This window comes from Botryllus schlosseri, chromosome 5, assembly GCF_051294905.1.
Source record: "Botryllus schlosseri isolate E-star chromosome 5, Bs_hap1, whole genome shotgun sequence".
Taxonomy (NCBI): domain Eukaryota; kingdom Metazoa; phylum Chordata; class Ascidiacea; order Stolidobranchia; family Styelidae; genus Botryllus; species Botryllus schlosseri.
This window is the reverse complement of record NC_137240.1, coordinates 3797218-3824567: the sequence shown is the minus strand read 5'-3', so window position 1 is coordinate 3824567 and position 27350 is coordinate 3797218. Positions and strand designations below refer to the sequence as shown.

At 37.8% G+C, this 27350-nt stretch overlaps 1 protein-coding gene and 1 long non-coding RNA gene across 2 annotated transcripts in view; one reads left to right on the top strand and one right to left on the bottom strand.

The window, feature by feature from the left end:
• The window catches only part of LOC145439972 (titin-like), a 515551-nt gene that overhangs the window by 322020 nt on the left and 166181 nt on the right, over positions 1-27350 (top strand). The window contains exons 128-166 of the mRNA XM_080317640.1: positions 133-399; positions 4044-4331; positions 5244-5374; positions 5438-5573; positions 5730-5875; positions 6508-6724; positions 6808-7001; positions 7061-7145; positions 7341-7464; positions 7760-8053; positions 8130-8240; positions 8502-8659; positions 8852-9093; positions 9151-9274; positions 9903-10168; positions 11416-11584; positions 11886-12033; positions 12853-13238; positions 13925-14194; positions 14704-14817; positions 14877-15029; positions 15190-15331; positions 15393-15517; positions 15761-15960; positions 16020-16177; positions 16330-16514; positions 17563-17826; positions 17886-18108; positions 18600-18934; positions 19234-19589; positions 20059-20190; positions 20663-20923; positions 21951-22400; positions 23380-23545; positions 23603-23787; positions 24080-24194; positions 24252-24393; positions 26130-26296; positions 26595-26906. Coding sequence (XP_080173766.1) covers positions 133-399; positions 4044-4331; positions 5244-5374; positions 5438-5573; positions 5730-5875; positions 6508-6724; positions 6808-7001; positions 7061-7145; positions 7341-7464; positions 7760-8053; positions 8130-8240; positions 8502-8659; positions 8852-9093; positions 9151-9274; positions 9903-10168; positions 11416-11584; positions 11886-12033; positions 12853-13238; positions 13925-14194; positions 14704-14817; positions 14877-15029; positions 15190-15331; positions 15393-15517; positions 15761-15960; positions 16020-16177; positions 16330-16514; positions 17563-17826; positions 17886-18108; positions 18600-18934; positions 19234-19589; positions 20059-20190; positions 20663-20923; positions 21951-22400; positions 23380-23545; positions 23603-23787; positions 24080-24194; positions 24252-24393; positions 26130-26296; positions 26595-26906 — 7941 coding nt within the window. The remainder of the gene's footprint in view (positions 1-132; positions 400-4043; positions 4332-5243; positions 5375-5437; positions 5574-5729; positions 5876-6507; positions 6725-6807; positions 7002-7060; positions 7146-7340; positions 7465-7759; positions 8054-8129; positions 8241-8501; positions 8660-8851; positions 9094-9150; positions 9275-9902; positions 10169-11415; positions 11585-11885; positions 12034-12852; positions 13239-13924; positions 14195-14703; positions 14818-14876; positions 15030-15189; positions 15332-15392; positions 15518-15760; positions 15961-16019; positions 16178-16329; positions 16515-17562; positions 17827-17885; positions 18109-18599; positions 18935-19233; positions 19590-20058; positions 20191-20662; positions 20924-21950; positions 22401-23379; positions 23546-23602; positions 23788-24079; positions 24195-24251; positions 24394-26129; positions 26297-26594; positions 26907-27350) is intronic.
• On the bottom strand, positions 1885-3562 carry LOC145439643 (uncharacterized). The gene is made up of 3 exons (XR_013915304.1): positions 3102-3562; positions 2646-3044; positions 1885-2300 (listed from the first exon to the last, which is right to left on the bottom strand). It is a non-coding gene; the product is annotated as an uncharacterized LOC145439643 (long non-coding RNA).

The window sequence follows — 27350 nt, the reverse complement described above, 5'->3', positions numbered from 1 at the left end:
ATATATAACAGTAATTAATATGGTTGTATTGTTCTTTTTAGCATCAACAATCGCTTTTTCTGGTAATAATTCATGTTTTTTTCTCTCTTTTTCATCATCTCATCTCATCACATCATTAAAATATACATGTAGCATTCAAAGTCAAACTTGATGACCAGTTGGTAAATGAAGGAGATTCGATCACTATTACCTGTGAAGTCGGAAGTCCATTAGAAACTGTACTGTGGTACAAAGGAAATAAACGCCTGTATCCCGGTTCCAAGTACAAATTGACAAACGACAAGTCTAAGTACAGTCTCACGATCAAAGAACTAAACAAAAACGATGATGGGGAATACAGCTGTGCACTGAAATCCAACCCTAGCATTAAGACAAAGGCTTACGTCAAAGTTGATTCAAGTATGTTTATCACTTTCAAGTTATAATAGCAAAATTTACAAATAATGAATATAAGTCACATCTCACATCTATTGATTCGAGTCGAGTCACGAGAGAAGATTTTCAAGTACCGAAATGGTACGCTCCTTGTCAATAACGGTCAATTTATCGACGAGAATTATAGTTTCGATACTATTTTCAACTGTAGAAGCCTTGCAATCTCGATTGGAAGTATCGCAACATATGAAATATGTAGTACAAAGTTAAACACGTCAGTGAAAATGACATATCTGCGAAGTGTCGATGCTCGAATACCCGACTTGAAGCCTAATACTCAATTCAGAGCTTGATTTTGTTAGGCCCTAATCAACACTCGTAGGAAACAATCATTGTACTCTTCTTGGTTAATAACTAGATAATATGCACAGCTATTGGTATGCTCATGATCTTCAAATTCCTTTCTTATTAGTAACCATTTTGTTGATTGGTATCAGGGATATATAGAACTCCGGGATGGCTGACTTCATTTTGGCCATTACCTAAGTAGGTCCAGAAAGTTACCTGCAATCTGCCTCGAAATATCCACTTTTCTGCAAGCTAGCAATACAGCTGTTTCTAGAATAACGATCCTCAACCTTTTGCGGAAGAGTTAGTTAAGCTAGACATTCTTCCATTATCACAACCTTACTGCTGTATAGCCAACCTAGTAAAGTTCAACACTGCTGTATAGCCAACCAAGTAAACTATCACAACTCTGAATTTCAGTAAATCATGAATGTGTTTAATTTCTACACATCATATAATCTGCATCAGGCCATAAATAACAGAGTGAATAACGAATAATATCAGCGTCTTCTACCTATTTACAAGCCATTGTCGGAAACCTTGCAGCTGGGATGGGGGGGGGGGTAATAGGATTGATTAAATCAACCGTTTCAATTCGCGTTAACCGACAATTACCATGGAGTATAGGGTTGCATTTAAAACAAACATATTCAAAACCAGGCCCTTATATAAAATATACTTTTTTTAAGCCATGACGTCAAGAATATTCAATAGTGACGTCATATTGGATTGACATTGACAATTGCAAATATAGTGTAAATATAGCTCCTTTGACGAAATATCTGTGCTATTGCCGTTGAACCGACTATTTTGAGGGTTCCAGCCATCCCATATCGATATTAGTCGGCTATATCGGGTGGTAATCGTCCGTAGGCTCATATAACACGTATTTTAGAAAGTATTTACACAATTATGGCATAATTTTACAACGTTGGAAGAATTTTTTTCAAAAGGCCTTTGTTTAAAACACTGTTTAAAGCATATTTTAAACATAGTATTTCAAACACCGTTTATTTTAAATGCACCCCTGCCATGGAGCATTTCCAATAACAAAAAGATAGCACGGCCTGTAAGGACTCGAAATTGTGATAGCAGCATTGTCAGCTTCTATGTCACTCAATGAAAGTTGATCAAGAAATCAACACACCATTGATACTTCAGGTTCAAATGTAGCCTCGGGTAGAAGTTTGGTACATATCATTATCAATTCAAGAAGCATTCGGTAGACCCAGTTGTTGAATTCAGCTGATATTTTGTTCACCGAGAAATAGTTTCATGACCGCAGTGAAGAAATTGCCACCATGGCTTAACGGTACATCACGAATGGGCCTCCTGAAGCATTTCATGCCATTTATCAGTTGAGAAATATTCAGTATCATTGTCTTGCAGATTTTCCGATAGAGCGATAGATGATTCCATGTAAAAAAATCATCTCGGTGAGGAGGCACGAGATCCAAATATTCAAATCGTGGCCATCTTTGCCAAGATTTCAATGGAATGTGCCCAGTATAATATATCAGGATATCCACTGTTGACGTGATGCAAATGCTGGAACATCGCGTTTGTTTTTCCGGAATCTGCAACAAAAATAAACAAATGATGTATTTAGAGACACAAATTAACCTTAAGAATATATATAGATGTATGCAGAGTTGGTCAGTAGTGAAGAACTTCTACTTCATTGCAGTACTCAAGTAGTTGTTGCCTATTTTCGAAGATACATCTTGTAATTCGGAAACAGCCATCTCCAAACTTGAGTACCTTGCAGGCATTTCACTTTACAGCTACTTAAGGAAGTTTAAATACCAGTACGCTCGGGAATACGACTGTTACTTGAGTAGCAATGCAGACTACTTTAACCACATCAAGATTAATGTAAATCGCTCATGTAATAACGTATCACTAGAATCAGCCAAACTTACCTTGGGCCGACTGAGGAGAGGTCCATGCGTTATTGCAACGATTTGACTAAACCTTGCAAATTGAAAGCAATCTTCAGAGTTTTCTCTTCCTCCATCGTACAGGCCTATAGCCTATAGGCTATAAGTGTTTATATGGTAAAGACAGGCCGTATCTCAGGGTCGTCTCTTGTTCTGACGATTGTGTTGGCTTATCCATTCAAGGGAGTGGGCATCTTCATGGCCTCAGTAAGAGCAAATGGTCAACAAATGTTGTGGCCATATACTGGGAGTCAGCCATTGGTAGTTCACAACAGTGCACTTCTGTTGAAGTATAATTCCAGTACTGTAGCATTGAGGTGCCGCTCATTAACAAACATATGCCTGCCTTGTTTTACCAGACATGTTACTGATGAATAGTATCTGTAACAAGAGATTGGATTCAACAGTTGCTATGGACACTTACACAACTGCAAAGACCTTGACGCGTTGTGTTGTGTTTGTATTAGATTCAAATGTTTGGTTATTCTCAATTGAAATTCCTCTTGAATCTTGCACACCGGTGGTGTACTCAGTGGCTCCAATTCTTACTAGGAATAATCCAGCCATGATCTGGAATACCGGTAAGCCTGCAATACCAGCAGCCAGCACTATACCTGCATATTCACATATTAATCTATAGTACAAGATCTTAACTGACAAAGTCCCTCCTAACGGTCGCCTTCATAGTTGACACGGCACAGTGTAAATGTACACTTGTACTTGTGCAATGTACAGCCTTGGATAGTGACATACATTCGCATAACATGCCGGTAAATGAAAAACATACCGCAAGGCGTAATCAAAATCGTACTGCGGATATCAATGTTAACGTTGGAAATTATTCTACATTTTGTTATCTTCTCACGATTATCAGCGCAGCAAATCATGTTACATGAGATACTACAGAAGCAGAGATATTCCGAAGGCGAGTAAATGGCCTTACCGGTATACCGGTAAATTGCTGCTGAAGGAATAGGGCTAATACCGCAAAGTTTCAGACTACCTGAACATCTCATAACCTAGTTAACCTCTAGCTTTATATAATAACATAAACATGGATATTATATGCCTCTACCGCTCTCAAAAACTTAAAATTACACACAGATGAAGCGGCTGACCGTAACGTGAATCAAAACTGAATGCGCGAATCTGGACCCACTTAGGTAATACCGCGATGACGCAATTGACGCAGTCAGCCATCCCGGAGTTCTATATATCCCTGATTGGTATTCACTATAATATAAACATGGTATAACCTAATTCACCCCCAATCAGATTATGTCGAATATAAATAGAAAATCATTGGCCGAGAATGATCCTTGGGAACTCAGCTGCATCAGAATTATCATGATATCATTGAATTCATCTGAATCACTCTAGCTATCGTCTTCACAACTCCACTGCCGGAAGAGATTGCTGCAGAGGACGGGGATGCTCTCACATTAGAGTGCGAAACTTCGTTAGAACGTGCTCGATTGGAATGGTATCGTGGTGACGAGAAATTGAAGCATGGGAGAAATTATAAAATCTCGAGCGCTGGCCGAAAGAGAAAGCTCACCATACCAGCCACGAACCGAGACAAAGATAACGGTGTCATTTATAAGTGCAAAATTGTCGATAACGACGACGACACTGAGACGCTTACAAGAGTTATTTTTCCAGATAAAAGTAAGTTTAGAACTAAACACCGACACACCACTTAAATGCATGCCTTTATGAAAATTCAAAGTTGGACCAATATCAATTTTCCTGGCTGGCTGGCCCTAAATACACGACGTTACTATTCAAAATATCTTTACAATTGATACCGTATACTAATAACCAGGGTTGTAACCAAGTCACAAGGCTCTGAGTCACAAGTCAACTCACATTTATAGTTTTGACTTGAGTCAAATTGAGTCAATTTCAATTCACCACCGAGTCAAGTCCGAGCAGAGGGTCGAGTTCAAGTCATGGTATTATGACTTGAGTCCGAGTCCCTGTCATTATGTTGACTGATCAGTTCTCAGTTAAATTCTGGTAAATCCAATTTATATAACTCTGTTTTTTGATATCGAATGGTTCGCATATATAATATACTAGTTTTCCCCACCTTTAGCAGTTTCTGGTCGCATTTTCAAGTACCTGGACCAATAGACCTAATCCCAATAGTGTGGTTACTTTACTATTGTTTGAAATTACAATGAAATGTTGGTCTTGGCCGTCTGAGTCTAGAGTCATATAACTTGGTTCAAGTCATGCACAATCTGTGTATTGACTCGAGTCGAGTCATTTCCGTATTTTGAGACAATGACTCTAGTCGAGTTGAGTCATCAGAAAATCGTGACTCAAGTTGGACTCGAGTCATTACAATCCTGCTAATAACTTGATATTGAAAAAAATATACACATGTACTCGTAAGCTGCAAGCCTAAATGTTATTAGTTTTGTCTTTTCATTCGATTGAGAAAGCATACCTCTTTAAGACAATATCCAATAGCAGATGGCACTTTTGAAATTGTGTGTCATGAATTCATTGGTATTTGTATTGTGTGTAATTGTTGAATAGCCTTATGTATGATTCAATTAATCCAATGTCAAGGTTTGGAATTTTTGTCTCCAATATCTGACCAAGAAGCCATTGAAGGAAAAACAGCCACCTTTGAATGCACTGTTAACAATGACGATGTCAAAGTCAAATGGTTTGCAGGAGAGACTGAAATTACACAGAAGGTATCCATCACTATGACTCATTAATAGAATTGTGTCTATCATATTGCTGAATGCTTTTGACAGAATAAGAAATATAAGATACTTGTAATGAAAAAGATGAGACGTCTTCTAGTGCTTGACTGCAAAGCAGAAGATGAGATCGAATACTCTTGCACTCTGGATAACGGTAGCAAGACGTCCGGAAAGCTAACAGTCATTCGTGAGTTCCTAATACGATTTTACAATGATGAGAATGATCAATTTCTAATGATAAACCGATATGGTAGCCACTCAATTTTCCTGGTTAGTAAATATTAAGCAAACGTTTGTGAATATTGTTTCATGCAGATGAGCAGAATGACTTATATTGTTTCAGCTGCTGAGGATGAAGAGGAGATTAAGCGTCTTGAGAAAAAGATTCGGCATATATCGGTAGAGGACGAAGATCAATCCGAGATGATCGACCTCAAACCCATTGAGGGTTTGCATTTCACAAATGAACTGATGGATGTGGCATTGAAGGTAAGGTGTTAATTAGTGCTTCATAATATACCCAGTAATGTAGCCGAGAGATCCATCGTATACGATAGACATTTAGACAATCATAACATGAATGGCATGAATTGGATGTTTCCAAATAAACGACAGTAGTCTAATAAAATTTAGATCTAGCTTGGATAAAACCAGCGGTTCGTGGATTTTTATATGTGCACCATATAGGATCTATCGTTTAGAATTAATTACCACAACAATCCAAGAAATGCAGTATGATGCATTTATAAAGGATTTACTAACACTGTTACCCTATTAGCTATTCCAATTTCATATCTTTGCTACTATTTCTTGATATTCCGTCTTTTGATAACACCTTCACAACTGTATCATGTAGAGACAGTGTACTTGTTTTTATGATGGTGTGATAGGACGTGCTGGCCTGTAAGGGTTGTATCAATCAGTCTTACTCGATAGCGAATACTGTGTTTGCATTATTTTTCTGTATCATCATTGATGCTTTCTGTTTGTTTTGTAGTTTGGTTGAATTAAAAATAAAAACTCTATAATACTTGGAAAATAGTAAAAATATAAGTTTGATCAAAATATTTGCTTCAATAAAATAATTCTCGATCCTGTTTCTTCGATTGAACATAATCCAGATTGGAGACGAAGCCATATTGTTATGCGAGCTTTCACACCCGAACGTGCCCGTGACGTGGTTCAAAAAGTCTGACAAAATCTATCTGACTGCAAAGTATCGACCGGTTGTTGACGGAAAGATACATAAATTGATTATTACCGGAATGGAAAAAGATGATATCGGAGAATTCAGCTGCCAAGCAAGACCCAACCCAGATGTTATCAGCAAATGCAGAGGTACGTTAATGTCATATCACACAGTTGCTATCAGTTATTGAGACCAGCACATTGCTTAACCTTCACTGCACATTTGTTCACAGTGACTCTGATGGCCATTACTTGCAAACTGCGGCCCATCGAAACATCGGTCAGAGAACCAGCAACGTTTGTGGTTGAAACGTCATCGGAAAATGTTTCAGAGCCTGTCTGGTACAAAAATGGAACCAAAGTCAATATTGACGGAGATAAATATGAAACCAAACAGGATGAAAAAAAGTTTTATTTGACTATAAAGGTTACTTCAAATCAATGATTTAAATCTCTATACTGAGTTACGACTTTATGTTTCCAAAGGATTGTGGATTGGATGATGCTGCCAGCTATAGCGTCCGTTTTGATGATATAGCAGCTGATGAAGCTGTGCTAAAAGTTAAGCCGGGTATGTGTTTCATGGCCATTTTAATCCCGATTATCGCAATTCATTTTTACCGCTACATCTTGAGTATATTTTCGATCATTGCGTATTCACAAGTCACAAGTTTCATCTCATGTACTCATATCTTACTCATGATATTTGTATTCCCATGCCCATCTTCCATTCATATCATTTTCCACACTCACTAAACATCATCAGAGGATGGAGGAGATGCAACAAAGACAGGCACTTCGATGAAGCACGGTTATAAAGATATAGCCTATCCGCGACAAGAAGTTACTGTTGCTTTGCAAGAAGCTGAAACAGAAAATTTATCTGAAAGGTAATCAATGGAACATTCAAATTTTCTCACTTATTCTTCTGAGTTACTCAGGCAAGAAAAGGGTTGTTGTAATAAATAATGAGTATTTCAGAGCAATATTTATCCGTATCTCAATTACGATTGTAATGATGTACACTCTACAGTATTATCCTGTCTTGTTTGTCGATAGCCTCATTCAGTCTGTGAATGTTTTAACATAGGAATATTCGGTAAGTTGAATACTGTCATAATCAAAGAAATGATCAAGGAATATTTATTTTTGTTATAAATGACAATACAATTTTATTTTTTTCAGTTATCAAGCCATTGCAGCAGCAGAGATAACTGATCAGACTGGATATTTGCATCATGCAGCTGTGTTGTCTACAACTACTTCAACATCGGTGATTCAAGCCAGTCACGAACAAGCGACAGTGCAAGACATTGAAATGGAAAAGGTTTCTTCGACGAGTGCAGTTAAATCGCATAGAATGCTAGCAAGCTCCACTGTCGGGCAAAGACGGATTGAATCGACAGCGGGTACATTGACAGAACAAATGTTCACTTCAACAGAAGTTTTTGAGGGATTTGATTCCGTTACAAAAGTCACGTGAGTAGTTGATAGTATATTTATTGTATGCCACATATATCTCAACAAGTCTTGACATATTATCACGACAATTTAGGGATAACACAAAGTTTTTAAAGCATTTGGAGGATGCGTCGGTCGTGGAATTCGGCAATGCTGTTTTCGAATGCGAGGTGGCTGACGAGAATGAGGAAGTGAAATGGATTAAGTGAGTGTGTTCACTTGCATATAGTTATCGTAATATATATTACTCCTTTTCTATGAATGCCATAGCATTTCAATACCCCATAATGTATGATCAGAATGTGATTAGAATTAGGAACCCCTTCTCAGTTGTATATTTAATAATTTTTTCCAAATGTGCTTTGAGTTGAAATGAAGACGAAATGACGAAATGAAGATTATTCATTTCACTTACTGAATACTTATGAATTGCTCACTCCAATAATATTTTAATTCACACTTTCAGGGGAAAAGGCGCCGTAATCACGAGCAACGGAAAGTTTGAAATTTCTCGAGAAGGAAATATACATCGTTTGATCGTAAAACATTCCACCCACGAGGATGAAAGCGAGTATTCGTGTATTGCAGGAAAAGTGAAGACAGTTGCTTCAATGTCTATTGCTGGTGAGCTTAGAACATCTGTTTGTTGACTGCCTGGAAAGAAAATTACACTTTACTGTGTAATATGCTGAAATATAGCTCACCAAAATCATAGTCAGATAACTATCGTACATAGATTTCTAGTATATAAAAAGTGTCTGTATACTTCGTTTGGTATATGTAATATTGTTGAAGTATCGTTTCATTTTCTTACAGCCCGTAACATTGAATTCGCGACACCTCTGAAGGATGTTTCTGTAATGGAAGGAGACAATGCGTGCTTTGCTTGTATACTATCACATGAAAACGTCAAAGTTGTGTGGTACAAAAATGGGGTGAAATTACTCCAATCGAGTGCCGTCGACATCAAATCAAATGGCTGTGAACATAAAATTCAATTCAATGACGTAACGCTGGATGATAACTCAGAGATATCGATCGTAGCGGAAAATCTTAAGGTAGCATTGACATTAGCATCTAACTTAACTTTGTAATTTAAACCATTGTTTTATCAGGGGAAAGCAACTTTGACGGTGCAGAATATTCCAATTGCCTTTACGAAACGCCTCATCAATGTGAATGCCGCGGAAGGGGACACCGTTATGCTAGAATGTGAATTGAACGTTCCGAATGTTCGAGGTGAGAATTTCAATGCTTAGTAGATCATACACCTTTGTGTATGTAATCCAGAAATGTGGAAGTTTCTTAGTAGTCAATGACGCTTATTAGTTTAAAGCAGCTCTGCATAATTCAGTACAAGTTTTATTGGAAGTACTAATTTCCAACTCAGCTTTTATGAGTCAATAATCCTAATCAGTTAAAAGCAGTGCTGCAAAATTCAATACAAGTTGGAATGTACTAAAGTACTAAGTACTGATTTTAGATTCAGCTTCATAAGTACTCAAGTAGAATTAAAAAGTATTTTGGAAAGGCACGCTCCTAATTTCTGTCAGTCAAAGAGTTTCTTGGAGGTACAAATTTCAATATGCAATTGAATAGTACGTTCATGTTCATTGTTCGTACTGAGATAAACCTAAATATTTTTGGATGAGACTCTATCAGTCAGTATTGTGCCATAAATTTTGCATCTCATGATGCAACTCCGATGTAAATATGTTTGTATAGCAACAAATCAACCTGAATATAATGGAGTCCATCTTTAGTACTCAGAAATACACTTTTACATGCACTTTCGCATTCTAATCAGCGGTGAAGAAAAAAATATGTATTCACTGCTATAAGAATATGTTGTTTCTGCCATTTTTAGGCTCATGGTATCGCAACGGAGTCAAGATATCCAGAAGCGATTCTGTTAAGATCCGTGCCGAAGATACAAAGCATATTCTCATCCTATCAGACGTGACGCCGGATGAAGCCGCTGAATTCGCGTTTGTGGCAGCCGAACTCAAGACGACCGCGCAGCTTACGGTGAAAGACGCTCCTGTTGTGTTCATCAAAAAGCTGGAAGATGTTAATGTATTGGAATTGCAAACTGTTGAGCTTGAGTGCGAAGTCAGCAAGAGTCACGGAAAGGTTTGTGTTGCATGAATTTTCAGACTTACATTTACATGCTGCAAAGTTGTCCGTTGTCACTCTTTCATTGTTGTTAATACATACGTTTGTCGTTATTGTGAATGTGAATGCTGTTTTCTCGCTACCATCTGCAATGAACGCAATAATAGCGCCTCCTGTAGTCACACTACTCACCAGGGTTGTAACCAAGTCGCAAGGTTCCGAGTCACAGGTCAATCCCACTTTTATAGTTTTGACTCGAGTCCGAGTCCAAGTCATTGCGTTGACTGTTAGCGTTCAGTTCCAAGTTGATGTCATGTAAAACTCACTTTTTACAGCTCTCCTCGGTGATATCGAATGCTTTGCATTCATAATATATTAATTTTCCTCAGTTTTAACAGTTTCTGGTAGCGTTTTCAAGTACAAGTACTGATAGACGAAATAATAATAGTGTGATAACTTTACCATTCTTCGAAATTACAATGAAATGCCTGTGTTGGTATAGACCCAGTCTCGAGTCACATGACTTGGTCTGAGTCATTCGCAACGACTCGAGTACAAGTCGAGTCGATACAGAAATTGACTCCAGTCGAGTCGAGTCATTTTCCATTTTTAAGAAAATGACCCGAGTCAACTCGAGTCACCGAAAAATCTCGACTTGAGTCTGACTCGAGTCGAGTCATGACTCGAGTCATTACATCCCTGCTACTCACATTGAGTTAATAGCAGAGCTGATCAGTAACAAAGTACTTTTACTTTTTCGGAGTCCTAAATAGGTTCTACATGCTTGTACCACTTATTGATGTGGTAATGTTTTATATTGCTTCCATTTCTACTGTAAATTCATTTGCCGTAGCCCAAACCTACTTATTTTTACACAATTTTTTAAATAAAATAACACAATACCGACAAGATAGTGTAATGGTGGAGTGTTAAGCTTCTTTACCGGTAGGTTGCTGGTTCAATCCCCAGCCGGGTCAGACCAAAGACCTCATTAGTAGCATCCATGGCTTCCTCACCTGGCGCTCAGCATTATCCTTTTTGCGTTCGAAGATCCATATTGCAATTTTGAAAGTAACCAAGTACTGATTACGTCGAAAAATATGCAAACGTAAATATGCAAACATTCGATTGGATCTACTTTTTGAAACTCTAGTACTTTACAGACATTGTAGTGGTTTTGTATTTGAGTAGAAATTTTTCGGTGCTACTTCTATTTCTGCTTGAGTAGCAATGCTGACTACTTTAACCACATCAATTATTTTTAGGTTGCTTGGTATAAAGGAAATGAGGAACTGCCATCGTCTGAAGATTGCGAAATTATATCAGAGGGGAAGTGGAGAAAACTTGTACTATCAAAAGTTTCGTATAACGACGAAAATGTGTATTCTTGCAAATGTGAAGGCGATAACACAAAATGTGTATTGACCGTGTCAGGTAAGTGACTGGCTTATGAAATATTATGCGGTATCCTGTATTCAACTTTGATGCTACTCCTAGTTTATCATTTCCCTATTATTCTTTCTGAAGAGAGATTCTTGGAGGAACAGACTTTCAAGAGTTGGATAATTTATACATATTGAGATATTTGGGTAGTAGCTGGCAACTAGTAGAAAATTGAAAAGAACATTGTATATCAACGACTGTATCACTGTATTACTGGCATGAAAGTTTGAGCAATCCAGGCTCTCAGACGGCTTAAACTCAATGTTGATGTTATTATACTTTCTTGTCGCAGGTCGCAGTATCAAGATACGTCAAGCGTTGCGAGATTTAGAGGTTTTGGAAGGTCACCCGGCCAATTTCGAGTGTGAAATCTCGCATAACGACGTGAATGCTAGATGGTATATCAATGATGAGCATGTAACATCTGGTGATAATATCAAGTGAGTTCAAACCAACGTTGGTGTTCAGTAAACCTGTTCATAGACTTGTGTCTACACCTGTGGACATTAACCGATTACTTATATTTCTTATGTAAATGTATTGACCTGGTCAGTAACAAATTAATTCAAATATATTGATTTGACCTCTTGCAGTACATACACAAGTGGTTATTAGTCTTCTCCCATTTCCACAATTCTTAAACAACACAGCTTGTTTTTTACGAATTGGATTTTGAATAGTTGAAAGTACTTTTGAGATGTTTTAATCACATTTAGGAGCGAAATGAACCCCTGTATCATGGTAGCTGAATATATTTTCACAAACCCTACCATTTGCGGTGTTATTAGTCATTTAGTGTTAGTCGCGAAGATACATCTTGTAATTTCGAAGGTAGCCGCCTTTAACCAACTACTACAATACCAAATCTATTGTTTATACACTTGCTGATCTGCTTTTCAGACACTTGTATTTTTACCTCCAATTGAAGTAGTTTTGATACGTGTGAAAAATTCCTATTTGTAGGGTTACCATTCGCCCACATTTAGGAGGATTTGTCCTCCTTTTTGAAGACATGTCCTCTCTTTGTCCAAATGTCCTCTTTTTTGACAAATTTTTCTCTTTTCTATCATAAAATACTCAAAAAGACCACAAAAGACGTTAAATCTCGGGTTACGCGGCAGTCAAATCTGAAAAAGTGCCCCTATTTTAGTCAACTCTGATATAAGGTGAAATTGGGTATTAAAGTTAAGTACCGTAGTAATTTGTGGAGTTATTTCTATTAGGTAGCGATGCTTATTAAATCTGTTTATTCATGACAGCATTGAATCAATCGGACGTAAACACCGCATAACAATCAAGAAATCAGATCCAAAACACACTGGAGAAGTAAAGATCATAGCGTCAAACGCAAACTCGACAGCACGTCTCAATGTACTCGAGCCTCCCGTCGATTTCATGACGTTATTGCAAGATATGAAGACGGAGGAAAAATCGGATGTGACATTTGAGTGTGTGGTGTCAAGACCTACAGCCGTCGTACGTTGGTACAAAGCGCGCCTTGAAATACACCAGTCGGAAAAATACGATATTATCTGCGACGGATGTAAACGAGCGTTGGTTATCAAATGTTGTACGTTTGAAGACGAGAAAAAATACACCTGTGATGCTGATGATGCTAGGACCACGGCCAAGTTGACAGTCGAAGGTAATTTTATTAAATACAAGCTTTGAGCTACCTAACATTTTGGTATGAGAATGTGGTCATATGACGGACCATTACCATAATTATTTGGCATATAATAGGCTACTATAATCACACATTTCCTTATTGCATCAATTTATGAAGGCATTACAAAACCTGCAAAGTCAACTTTGGTTGGAGTCCGTATATATGTATGTAATAGTACATGTATCAAGATAGATCAAAGACTTTTCAATGAAAAACACTATTACCCAATACTGGAAATGATGTGGGTAGCTGGAGATAATATGGATGGCCCAACACCGGTGAAATTTCTACTAAGTCCGATTTATGTGCAGATTTTTGCTGTAATCTTGGTTAGGTCAGAAATGATTTAAGATTTATTCTATCTCTCCGTTGTTGTTTTTATTTTCAGTTTGATTATGTCCTCACTTTGAATTCATTCATTGAATTCCTTTTTGTATACGGTAGTTATACGATTCAAACACACATTGGATTCCAATTAGCATTGGCTGTGATCTGATTTAACCATAGTACTGAGTTGCTAATTTAATCATTGTTAACCATATTTGTGTCACAATCCAACGGCCTTTATTGTACACGCTGCATTGTTTCTCTTATTTGTACTCCGTGTATTAATTGACATAGCTGTTCATGAATGTTGCCTAAAACATTGTCTCCTACCACAGCTCGTCCTATCAAATTTTTGAGAGAAGTAGAAGAGAAGAGAGTCATCGAACGTGACGAAGTTCGCTTCGACATCGAATTGTCTCATTCGGACGTGGAAGTCTCGTGGTTTAAAAATGGCGCCAAGCTGGCCGTATCGAAAAGTTTTACTTTCGGCGTAGAGGACAAGCGGCACTGGATGATAATTCACAGCGCAGCTTTGGACGATGACAGAGCGGAGATATCTGCGCATGCAGAAGAGGAAAGGTCAACGTCAATGCTTTACGTTGAAGGTATGTCGCAGATATTATTGTTGCAGAGACACTCGGAGCTACAGAACTTAGGTGTGCAACGGAATAATATATCCATATTGAAATAAACTCCAATATTTTCGGCTGACACTTGTCAGGGGTTATCGTCAGCAACTAGCTGAGAATTGAAAAGAACTTTATCAACCGGTGTTTCACCAAATATGACGTCACTTGCACAGGAAATTCGAATAATGGAGGCGAAGAGATGGCTTATACTCAATATACTATTATCAGATTTTACTGCAATTGGCATACCCTGAGTTGGGACATTTTCATATTTGGTTATATGGTTGTTGATATACAAAGTTCCTCTAAAACTTTTACTTGGTGCTGAAGATTGAATCCTGATTATAGCCATCCAAAAATATTTAGATTTATTCCAATATGAATGTAATATACAATTCTAATATTATTGCTATCTAGACAAATCCACCAAATTTGTTGTTCTTCAACTTTATTTATTCAAAAACTTTTGCACACTGCCATTGCAGAATATACTGTAAAGATAATCAAGCCTTTGGAAGACATCACGGCGATCGAAAAAACAACAGCTACATTCAAAGTAGAGACTAATTATGATGAAATACCATTGGCTTGGTATAAAGGTAATTTTCTTTCTTCATTATGTGGCGATGCTGTATTGATAATACCATGTCTGTTGCAGACGGCAAAAAGCTCAAAGCCGGTAAAAAGGTTGAGATAATCAGCAACGGAAAGCAGCATATTTTGAAGCTGCATCGGTGCAAGTTGGGAGATCCATCAGCGATCAAATTCACTTCCAAGAAAGCAGTGTCAGAAGCCAAGCTTTTTGTGATAGGTCGGTTTGTATTCATTTTAAATTTCATTATGCTGTGAAAAACTGTTTCAAGATTATATTTGATTTTGATATTATACTCTGCATGTCAAGTGGACTTTATTCACACTTATTGAAGTATTTTATTGTTTCTTGTTGCTCATGTGATATTTAACATTTTCAGAACCGCCCGTGTCATTCGCAAGCAGTCTCAATGATGTCGCATGTATGGAATTTGATGAAGTTGTTTTGGAATGCTCAGTAAGTAGAAGTAACAGAAATGTCAGATGGCTTCGAAACGGAGAGGAAATAGCGGCAAATGAAAGGTATGGTGCAATGGACAATTCTTATCATTTATCGGATATGCACACAACTTATCATATACAGATTTATCCCTGAAGCCTACGATGTAATACGAAGGCTACGGATATCAAGTGCTTCATTAGAGGATCAATCAACATGGACTTGTGATTCATTTGACAATCAATCCTCTATGAACCTAACTGTGACAGGTACGCATTACAAATTACTCTAATATTCGGCTGACAATGATATACAGGATTTCTGCAATTCTATACTATACTGACGGGCGATTTTTGAAAATATTATGGTCTGTTTCAATATGAATATACTAATCAATTGGACATAGCTTTTATGGCATCTGATACGTTTTGTTAGCTATTTTTGTAAATATGAAGTTTACATATAATTCTGTATATATGATCATGAATGAAAACACGTATACCATATTTCAGAGTTGGAAGTATGTTTCGTGAAGCCTTTGCAGAAGACCATTGGCGTGGAAGGTGAAAATGCCACTTTGGAATGTGAAATTGACACAGTGAAACCAGTGGCCGTCGCTTGGTTTCTTGGAAATAAACTCATTGAAAGTTCAGAGAAATACCATCTTCATCACGAAGGGACAAAATTGGCTTTGACGATCAACAATCTCAATGTAAGTAGCACTATCATTGAATATTATGTTTTTCAAATATAACATCTGTTATTTTGTAGCAAAGAGACGAATCTCTTATTCACTGCAAGGTGAAAAATACTTCAACAAAAGCCAAATTGCATATCCAGGAATCACAAGCCAAGCTGGCTGGCAAATTAAAAGATGTTGAAGCTGAGGAATTTCAACCGACAGCTACGTTCGCATGTCCAATTACTAAGTAATGCTACTTCTATATCTGTAGCTGCATATTGCATATGCAGTTTATACCCTGTGCAAGATGCTAAGTGTCTAGATTTGTTATTCAACCATAAGTTGCCCATTACCCGTAAATGAAATGAAACTCCAATTTCAAACTCCAAACTTTTTCAGGCTGTCAGGAGTGGTGCAGTGGTTTTTCGGTGACACGGAAATTCAGAACGGAGACAACAAGTATGAAATAATAGCTACTGGCAAGCAGAGATCTTTAATCGTTAAAGCAATATCGAAGTCTGACGTGGGACAATACACATGCAAATGCGGGGCGGACCAAGTCACGGCAAATATGACAGTGACAGGTTAGATCCGATAATCATCAAGCATGTACGGGGAATTCGTTCACCCCTTGCATAAGCGCCTTTGCTTTTCCTCGATAACACACGGCGTGTAGGCTACAGCCGCTTCCTTCACAATAAAGCACTCATGCTGTAAAAGGGTTTGTGAAGCAGCTGTTGTTTGTTCATCATGTATTTCTTACCTCAACATGTCCTGAATAAATCTTAAATCATCATCTGCGAACCTACCAACAATGCGCTTGCAGAACCCCCGCCGGTAGCAGACTCCTTGAACACCTAATCAGCAAGCTGCTGCTGCTGTGATCATTGAAGCATAGCCGATTAGCCAATCAAGAGCCGTGATTATGTGATTACTAGTCTTCTCGCCGTTCTATGGTCGGTGGCACACCCATTCTTGAGCAGCTACTATCAAACGCTTTGCCCGAAATCTTAACGGCTTTCCTGTAAGCTTCTTTCAGGCTCATTGTTGTATTTTATCAATAATTATTATGGTTGCTCTTTTGCATGCCTATTTTTTTTATTCCGGGGCATAAAGTTTTAATAAAAACAACTCAGATTTGCGTGAATCGAATATAGAATGCTTGTTTGCTAATTAAAGCTAGATTAATACAGGTAAAACAGTGTTTATTGCATCAGAATTTCAATCAGTTGTCAAAACCCAAACCTGAAAAAAAAGTTCAAATTTGTAGACCAGTGTAATCTATAGAATGAGACACAATCACGGATACTTTTTAAGATTTTCCAAATTTTGGACAAGTTGGTTCTTCTATGTAATAACAATAATATAGTAAGGTGAGTGTCTGACTGAAAAAGTTCTCCAAGTCGCTTCAATATCTTCCTATCATTACATAGAACAGCAGTCTTGTAGTGAAATAATGAAATTATATTAGGAAAAATCAGAACCAGGTAAGATCATTACTTCAAGATTGGAAGAATGTGATTAAATTTATGCTTTGTATAAACGTAGGTTACTCATACCTGATTTTACCAACTCCAAATTCAATCTTTCCAATTATATAATTGTGCCATAATTTTGTGATTGCGTTTTCAGACGGCGTCATCATCACAAAACCACTCGAAAATCAAGTTCTATTTGAAAAAGACCAACTCGTGCTCTCTTGTGAAGTATCAAATGATACAGCACAAGCGGTTTGGTATAAAGATGACCAGCCTGTGATACTGGGTGCAAATGCAGTCTCTGTATGTCATGGAACTACAAGAAGCTTGACTCTGCCATGGTGCGGAATCAGCGATTCCGGAAAATATAAAGTTCTCGTCAGATTTGCTGAATCGTCCGCCATTGTGGCAGTTGAAAGTATGTGTAGCTATATATTAGTTGTAGTAAATCTCCATAAAGCATTGCGTATTCGTAAGGTGCTCCTACAAAGTTCTTACAAGAGTTAGCAGACGTCTCTGTGCCACATATGGGTGTCGGCGTTATGTCTTGTGTCGTGTCTCCGCGTGACGCGAAGGTATCTTGGTTTATCGGATCGGGAGACGATAAAAGGATGATCGACAGCGATCAAGAAAAATTTGTGATTTCGGAGGAATACAAAACCAGGAGTCTCACGATAAAAGAATGTGTGGAAGATGACAGGTAATGGTTAATACAATTGTTTATTAACAATGTCCTACTTACTACTTTACAAGTTATTGACGACTACCCCTGATGAGTGTCAGCCTAAAATATTCGGATTTATTTCAGTATGAATATATTATTTTAATTCTTTATTTTACATTAAGTAATTCCTGGACTGTTGAGCTTATAACAAAAATAAATTCCATAATAATAATTGTCAGAGGCAATCAGTAACAAAATAATTAATCACAAGAAGACTTATATTCTGCTAATCGCTTTCAGTTTTAAGGTAATTCTACGGGTAGAATGCATGCTTGGAAATCACCTCTCCTACTTTGTTTGAGTAGAAATTAACTGTGCTACTTCTATTTCTACTTGAGGACGAACGGTGATTACTTGAACCACCTTTGGTCATTGTCTTTGATTTCAAAATGAATTAATATTTCTTCTCTCCAATTCAATCTGCTATACTTCAGATATTTTCTTCAAACTAGCCTATTTCTGTCTAGGAATTGTATCACATGCGAGATTGAGGGTGACATATCCACCAGTGCTTTACTGTGGGTCGATGACCCGCCTGCGTACTACGTTGAGCATTTGAAAAACTTGGATGCGACAGAACGAGACAACGTCGTGTTCGAATGCCGACTTTCGCGTCCGAACGCAGAAGTGGAATGGATGATTGGAAACGAACTGCTGCATGAGACGGATCGCGTCATATTTCTGTCAGACGATGTATTCAGGAGACTACTAATCGACGATGTTGGTATGGACGAGGCAGGGGAATATACAAACCAGATCGTGGGCCAGGATACGCGATGCTCTGCCAACTTGACAGTTACTGGTAATATAGTTTTCCAGCAATTGTGACTCACCTATTAGGTCATGGAAATAGGAATACAATGTCGTATATTTGTGTGATTGATGTTGTCGCGACATACACACTGACTCATGATATAAGTAGTTTTTATAAGAAAAATTTCAAGTAAAATTTCAAGTAGACAAAAAACACAGATTCTTTAGTATTTAGTTCAATTACACAAAATCTACATTATTATATGTAAAAATAGAATTACGGCATTGCTGGTAGCTTTTGTTTCGAGTTACATAACTGTTATGTCAAATCTCCGAAACCTATTTCAGAAATTCAACCTGGATTCATGTCAACCCCACAAGACATCAAATGCTGCAAAGGAGAAGACATTACTTTCACTTGCGAGGTCACGAAAGAGAAATACTCTTCGACCTGGATGCTAAACGGAACACCAATTTCAAACTCCCGATGTACCGTCACCTCAGATGGATGTAAGAGGTCTTTGACTGTATCCAAAGCGGAAATCGAGGACTCGGGAGACGTGAAAATACTATGTGGGAACAAGGAAGCAACGGCGTCTTTGAAAGTGGTGCCTGTCGGTATTGAAATTCCGCCTGACGATGTTAAAGCTGTTGAGAACGAAACCGCAAGATTTGTGTGCATCTCGAATAAACCAGGAGTGCCGGTATGACAGTTTTATTCTTGTTATCTTTCTAATTTGATTAACTGCATTTTGTGACCTTCGCACCTGATGAGAGTCAGTCAAAAGGCATTGAGTGGAACAAATTTGGCATTATAAACATATTATTTGTTGCAATACTGAAGTTTTGTACTTCTAAGAGCCTGTTTAATGTTTAATTCCCAAATACACGTAGCACATATGTCCTGATATCATAAATTGTACATGATTTCATCTGTGACTGTTGACATACGACGTTCTATTTAATTCCCTGCTAGTTACTGACAATTGCGCCTGACAAGTGTCAGCTGACCATATTCAGGTTTATATGCATTTGAAGAGTATAGATTTTACAATGTTCTCCACAGGATTTGTTCCTGTTGAATTTTCATGAATATTAATCTCCATACATCGTACTGATACATTGATTCAATGTAGTGTGACATATGTAAACTCTGGATTCTTTTTGTGACAGATCACCTGGTACAAAAATGATGTCGAACTAACAGGAGAGGATGATGCTGTCATGACGAATGTCGATAACAAATATGTTTTGGAAATCGCACAATGCTGTATTCGTGATGACAGATCAATAATATCAGCTAAGGTGGGTCGCAGTATGGAAAATGTCACCATATGTTTTCTGTAGGATCAAATTATTGTTTGATGATGCTAAGCAGTAGCTAGTTTATTGTTGAGTATGTAAAAAGTGTATAGTGCGAGATTGGACGTTGAGCTTGAAAAAGATCACAAAATATCAGCCTGATGGTCAATCCAGTTTTTAGAACATTAGAAATTTGCAGGACGTATTTTAATTGTCTTTATCTTGTTACATAGATTTAATATGTTCAACCTGGTTCATTAACTCTCTGTCTATGAATATAAATTATCACTTTATGTATCCGGGGCAGGACTAATATTCACCACAGCTTAATCAACGTAGGGTTCGGTTTAGCCAACAATCTAAATTTTCATGTTTGATCAAATGTTTTTCTATTTTTTTAACTTTCCTATCTGTTACTCTGGAAAATGTAACTCTGTTTCCAGTATCTTAACAAAACGCAATTCCAATTGTGCAGATTGAACAGAGCATTTGCAAGGCTAAACTGTTTGTCGTGCCGACTTGTGCCGAATTGAAAACAGACTTGAGCGACCTAGAAGTGGAAGAAATGACTCGCGCCGTGTTTACCGTTGAATTGTCCAACGAAAGTGGTGAAGTGCAATGGACTATTGATGGTGTACCGGTGAATTTCGGAGACGGGACTGGAAGAATGAATGTGGTTGCGTCTGGAAGAAAACGGAGTCTGATGATTAATGATTGTAGAATGGGGGAAGATGAGGTAAACAGTACACTTGTTGCGATTGAAATATAGTAATTTATATTCAAGTCCGAAATTTTGTTACTAAAACGGAGTTTAAAGGGACACTGCACTCTAAAAATGATGTGGTCTCAAATTGACGGGCAAACTAAAAAAAAAAAAATTTGGCCGAAGCCGTTTTCTTCAGAACGCCATCGTAATGGAGCTGCAATGTATTGAAATTTCCATAAACACATCACGCTCCAGCAGTCATGCAAAGATCGAACTTTATATAGTTGTCAGCCGATGTTATGACGGAAATAGGTCGTACACGCCAAGGTGGTTTAGATACCGCGTTCAACGGAAGATGTTCAGTCGGGAGATTGATGTCAAAATCAGGCCTAGTGTATTCTATTTCTGTCGTGTACAACGTATTTCCTTCATAACATCGGCTGACAACTATATAAAATTCGATCTTTGTGTGACTGCTGGAGCGTGATGTGTTTGTGGAAATTTCAATACATTGCAGCTCTGTAGGTGGCGTTCTGCAGAAACGGCTGCGGCCAAATATTTTTTTTCGTTCTGCCCTTCAATTTGAGACCACATCATTTTTAGAGAGCACTGCCCCTTTAATGATGTAGAATTGGGAAGATGGGGTAAACAGGACGATATTGTGTCTTTTGACGCTTTTGTTATTTTCATCAGAGTCCAAAATTATTTTTTAAAAGATGTTATGATTACAGAATTAGGAAAGAAAGGTTAAAATTTGAGATTTGAAATTTTTATTGAAGCTTCATTCAAGTTTTTTTACATATATGGAGTCTCATAATTGGTTATCGTGGAATTGGGGGGGAGAGGCAAAATATGATAATATTGCGTGTTTTGAGAATTTTGTAATATTATTTGAAGTCGGAAATGAATTGACGAAAACGGAAACTAATGATTTTTCATCGTACGATGGGTGAAGATTAGGTAAACACAACAATATTGTGTGTTTTTTAAAACTTTTATTGATGTCGCAAATTTTTGCAAGATTTTGCTATCTCAAAACGTAGTTTTCAAATTTCAGAAAACTTACACATGCCACTGCAACGGGAGAAAGACTTCTGCCAAACTAAAAGTTACAGAAGCCCAACTGCGTTTCACGAAAGGACTGTACAACACGAGCTTCAAGCCCGGGACGTCGGTCAAACTTGTATGCGAACTCAACAAACGCAACCTCGACATAGTGTGGCGTTGTGACGGAGATATCGTGAAAGAAAATCGCAAAATATCCATCAAAATCGAAGACAACGGCAAGAGACATGTTCTCGAAATTGATGATTTTGACGAGGAAGACCGCGGAAAATACTCGGCCAAATGTTCGACGGTTATTTGCGAAACAGAAGGGATTGTGGACGTTGCGGTTAAACCGACAATATTCATTGATGACAACGAAATCACTACGAAATGCGATGGAAACGTGGAAGTTATCGCTACGTACAAAGCCATCCCAAAACCGAAAGTAACTTTATACAAGGTTAGTTCTATAGGCTATTTCGAATTTTATCAATCACATTCACTGACGTTCGCTCCTGATGACAGTCCATCGAAAAGCTTCGAGTGGAATAAATTTGGCAATACAAATGTCTTGTTTGCTGCAATATTGAAGTTCTGGACTGCTAAATGCCTTTTTGATTTTTGATTGATATATACAATACACAAGTTCTGTACCTCAAAGAGGCTCTTTAAAACTTATATATTTTATCGAAATCTGTCATCCTTTCAACAGAAGGAATTCATGTATAATCCAAAATTAGTTCATGCAGCTTAAGCTATCTGTTCGCCTCAATTATTCGAATTTTCATGCAGGTAGTGTCATATTTATTGATGCGATTATTATTGCCATGAAATGTTTTTCTCAATTCTTTACTAGTTGGTGTCGATTACCCCCCGACGAGTGTCAGCTGAAAATATTTGGATTTATCGTAATATAAATATATTATGCAATTGAATATTAAAGTTCCTTACCTCCAAGAGTATCTTCCAAAATAATATACATTCTAATGATATATTCATTATGTAATCAGTTTTATTGCTACACTGGTAGAAGACATGTACTAATGTGGTCAACTTTGGCAATTACTTGAATCACCTATTCCCACAATAGCTTCAAGATTTACTTGCATACACAGTGGGGGAGAAAAGACAAAGTTATTTCGGATGGAATTTGTGAATATTAGCAGAATTTGGCATGAGTTGCAGGAAATATATCTGGCAGAGACCTAAGTCCTGTTGGTAGTTTTCCATGCAGTTTACTATCGTGCGTTGGATTTTGTATATTGCTATAAAATCGTCATCATGACTTCAATACATTATTGAGATTATATGATATTTCTACTAAAAATCCTATATCTCGATAAAAGTGGGACATTTATAACTATATTCCTCATTGATTATGATTGCCCAGTGTTTAGGTTTCTGGTGACTAATAGTTTCCATGATATTGAAATGCGCAGGAGACTGAAAAGAATCTAATCAGCCTGGAAAAAAACTGGGAGATTACAGGCGACAGAATTAAAATGCTCTTCAAGAAGATGAAGAGAGACCAAAGCGGTCAATATCTAATATCGGTATCCAACAAACACGGAAAGAACTCAGCTCCGTTCAACATCACCGTAATCGGTAGAATACATAACTGCTCGATATGCGCTCACATCTAGCTATTGGTTCTTTTGGCAGACAAACCTGACTCTCCTCTGAATTTGATTGTGACCAGTATCACATCCGATTCTGTTGCTCTGCAATGGGAAGAGCCTGAGGAAGATGGCGGAGCGCCCATCACTCATTTTGTGGTCGAGAAGAGGGATATTAAAAGGAAAATGTGGCGCACTGTCGCCGATAATCTTGGAGATACGGAGATCACGGTGACTACATGGTTCAGAATTAATTCTTTGTTCACTACCATGACTATATAATAATACTGATTAAGGCATGGTTATTTGTAGTTTGAGGAAGAATTTTCATCTTAGATCAGCCCATGTTGCTTTATTCCTTGACATATATTTCAATGATTGATATTGAGATTTTGTTTGAATCATTTGATAATTTAAATTGAGAGATTGATAAGATTAGCAATTGGTAAATCAATATTATTAAGCTGAGGTGGTCGGTTTCACGATCCAAATAGCATATCTGGAACTGGGTGAACTTTTTCAGATTGACGATCTTACGGAAGGCAACAAATACCTGTTCCGTGTATCTTGCGAGAACAAAGTGGGCCTGTCACAACCAAGCGAAGTTCACGAGCCAATTCTCGTAAAATCAAAGTTCGGTAAGAAATATTCCAGACATTCAATATTCAGAGGCAAGATGAGTTTCTCTTCTGCAGAACCTCCCCAACCGCCGCAGAAATTAACGGCTGCAGAAGTGTATGCTGACCATGTCAACTTGAAATGGGTGCCACCTGCTTTTGATGGAGGTTCACCTGTCACCCGTTATGTCGTTGAATGCAGAAACAAGCTCAACACAGCGTAAGTTACTTAAAAAATCCGTAACCAACATATTTGAATATGCAATTGAATATTATATTGATGATAATCCAGTGGTTCCCAACCTTTTTGTCTTCATTCCCCACATCAGATGTCTTCCGAGCCTTCATTCCCCACCACAGGACCGTAACAGCACTTGATCAGCCCCGGAAAAAAACGTTGGTCATTGGCCCCAGAACCCCCTCAGCCCCGTTGAGCCTGTACGTTTTTTTCCTGCAACTTATCAGCTACATTGGGTCTACGACTTAGTACGTCGCCTTACTTCTACTAAATGCGCGAAGCGCGAAAAAGTGTATATAATTCATGTTTGAATCGGCCATTATGATCGGGAATTGCATATATTTTGCTATCAATCTTTTATCCCCTCTTTGCTCACGTAATCAGATTTACCGGTAGAGCTGAGTGAGGTGTGTTGGGAAAGGTAGGACCCCTGAATAAAGAATTGAACATCTTCGGACGGACCCATTGGTATATTGACTTCGTTATACATTATGCCATTTCGTGACCTCTTAGATCTGCTATGTCAAAAGATGTGGAAATCGCCAAAACTTAGGCACACACGATTTCAAATTGGTATTGCTTGACTGGTAAATAATTTTTCCCTGCGGGATGACATTTTTCCTATGGTGTTCAGATTGCCAGGACAAGAAAATTCGGTGCCAGCCATTTAGCCAATTAAACATATATGTATATTGTATATATATCGAAGTTTTGGGTCACCACAAGGGCATTCCTTCTCGGTCAAGGTCTTCTCGCTGCTGATCGTTCTGACACACTTCTCGGAGTTGCATGTTACATGGCCTTTACCTTCATATGCCTAGGTGCGTCGTGCCGCAGTAATGGCCGACTCCGAAGTCTCAATTTCTATAAATTCTACGTCTTTCCGTGGGGGACGGGTACCCAATAATCAGATATTCAGCAATATTAAATCGCGCAGCCGGCGCTATTTTTTTGAAAACGTTGCGGTTTGGGATGCGGCAGGTACGGCCCTGTTCCCCACTACCCAGCACTTTTGTCATCACAGAGCAGCTATTTGCTGGTTTAACTACACAAGACACACAACCGCACCAGTACGCAAGACAATCGCCTATAACTGCAACATAAAACGTATTGTGAACCGATACCAGTAACGCTCAAAATTTCGCGAAAGCGTTATTTCATGTCAAACTAGTCGTGCTGGATACGTTTGTGACGCCCTGATTGGCCATCCAGAGTTAAAAATGAGGTTTTGTGAACAACACAGAATATAGTCGATACATACATTCCAGAGCAGTTAACTGGTAAAGGTAATTGCGCATGTGTCTCCGTGAATATGTAGACTGTCCTGTATATAATTTTGAACAAATGCTGGTATTCCCCACCAGAAACCATTGAATTCCCCACCGTTTGGGAACTACTGTAATAATCCAACCTAGTTTGGCCCAACAGAAAGACTTTGTGTATAATCTAAAATATTGCGTTGAGTTTAAGTAATCTGTTCACCTCGGCTATTTGAATTTCCGTACCCATGTTGTCATATTTGTAGATACGATTGTTGACGTACAAGTTCTTTCTAATTTTCTTTTAGTTGATGGCAATTATCCCTGTCGAGTGCCAGACCAAAATATTTTGGTTTATATAAATTTCAATATCAATATATTATTCAATTGTTTGTTGAAGTTCGATACCTCCAAGAGTCTCCTAATATTTAGATATGAATATTCGGTACTTTGTTGCAGATGGTTGTGCTGCGCCGTGTCCGAAGGCAGCGAATTGAAAACGGTCGTCACTCCGCCTGAAATACTGGAGAATTGCCAGTACTATTTCAGAGTGTCCGCGGAAAATCAATTTGGAAGCAGTGAACCGAGCCTGCCCACTGACTTGATTAAGATTGAAGATCCCATAGGTAAGATACTGTTGCCTGTAAATACTGAAATAGTGACGTACAGATAATTCACATTGTAACATAATGAAGTTCACGCTGTAGGTGATTAGAGTAACGAACTACTGCTAATTTTTACCTAGCACTCAACAGATTCTTTGACAAAGGGGTTTCTGGATATGTTTGGATATTTTTAAACTATTTTCCAGAGTAATTATCGTACCTTTAATTCCCTGGTTCCACTTGAGCTACTACATCTTTAAAATCAATTACTTTACTTGTAATTGTGTATAGACTTACAGAGTTATTTTACTGTCTACAGATCCACCATCCAAACCTCTTCACCTACTTTACGACAACCAAACCAAGACTACCATCGATTTATCGTGGGCATGTCCTGCCGATGACGGCGGATCTTTCATCACTGGCTATGTTATCGAACGATGCGATAAAGCGGACGACAAAGGGTTATGGGAAAAGGCAGCCACTGTTTCAGGACGAGACACCAAATCGTGTAAAGTTGAAGATTTGATAGAAAGCGAGGAATACGCGTTTAGAGTATGCGCTGTGAATAAAGCTGGGAAAGGAGCACCCAGTGATGCGACGCAGTTTATCAAAGCTCAGGAAAAACCAAGTATGCCTTTTTTTCTTATACGACACCTGTAGCAGTTCTTTCAACTTCATGCAATACCTCTTTAATGGAATATTAGATGTGAACAAACCTTTTATTGCCTGAATATCTTCACCATTTTTTTTAATTTGATTGATTTAAAATGCTATATGAATACACCTAGTTGCACTCACATTTCTAATACATAAATATCATCTTCACTATTTAAGTTTAATGCTTTAAAATGCTGTATGAAAGGACCTAGTTGCCCTCAAACTGTCTAATACATGAATATCATTTCCATTATTTAATTTAATTTATTTAATTTAATTTAATTTAAAAACATGTAATTGCCTACAAACTTTCTAATACCTGAATATAATCTCAGTTACCGGTAATTCTTTTGAATGATTTTAAATATTATCAAATTATTGCCTGTTAAGTTGACCTGAGTAATCGATCCAATAT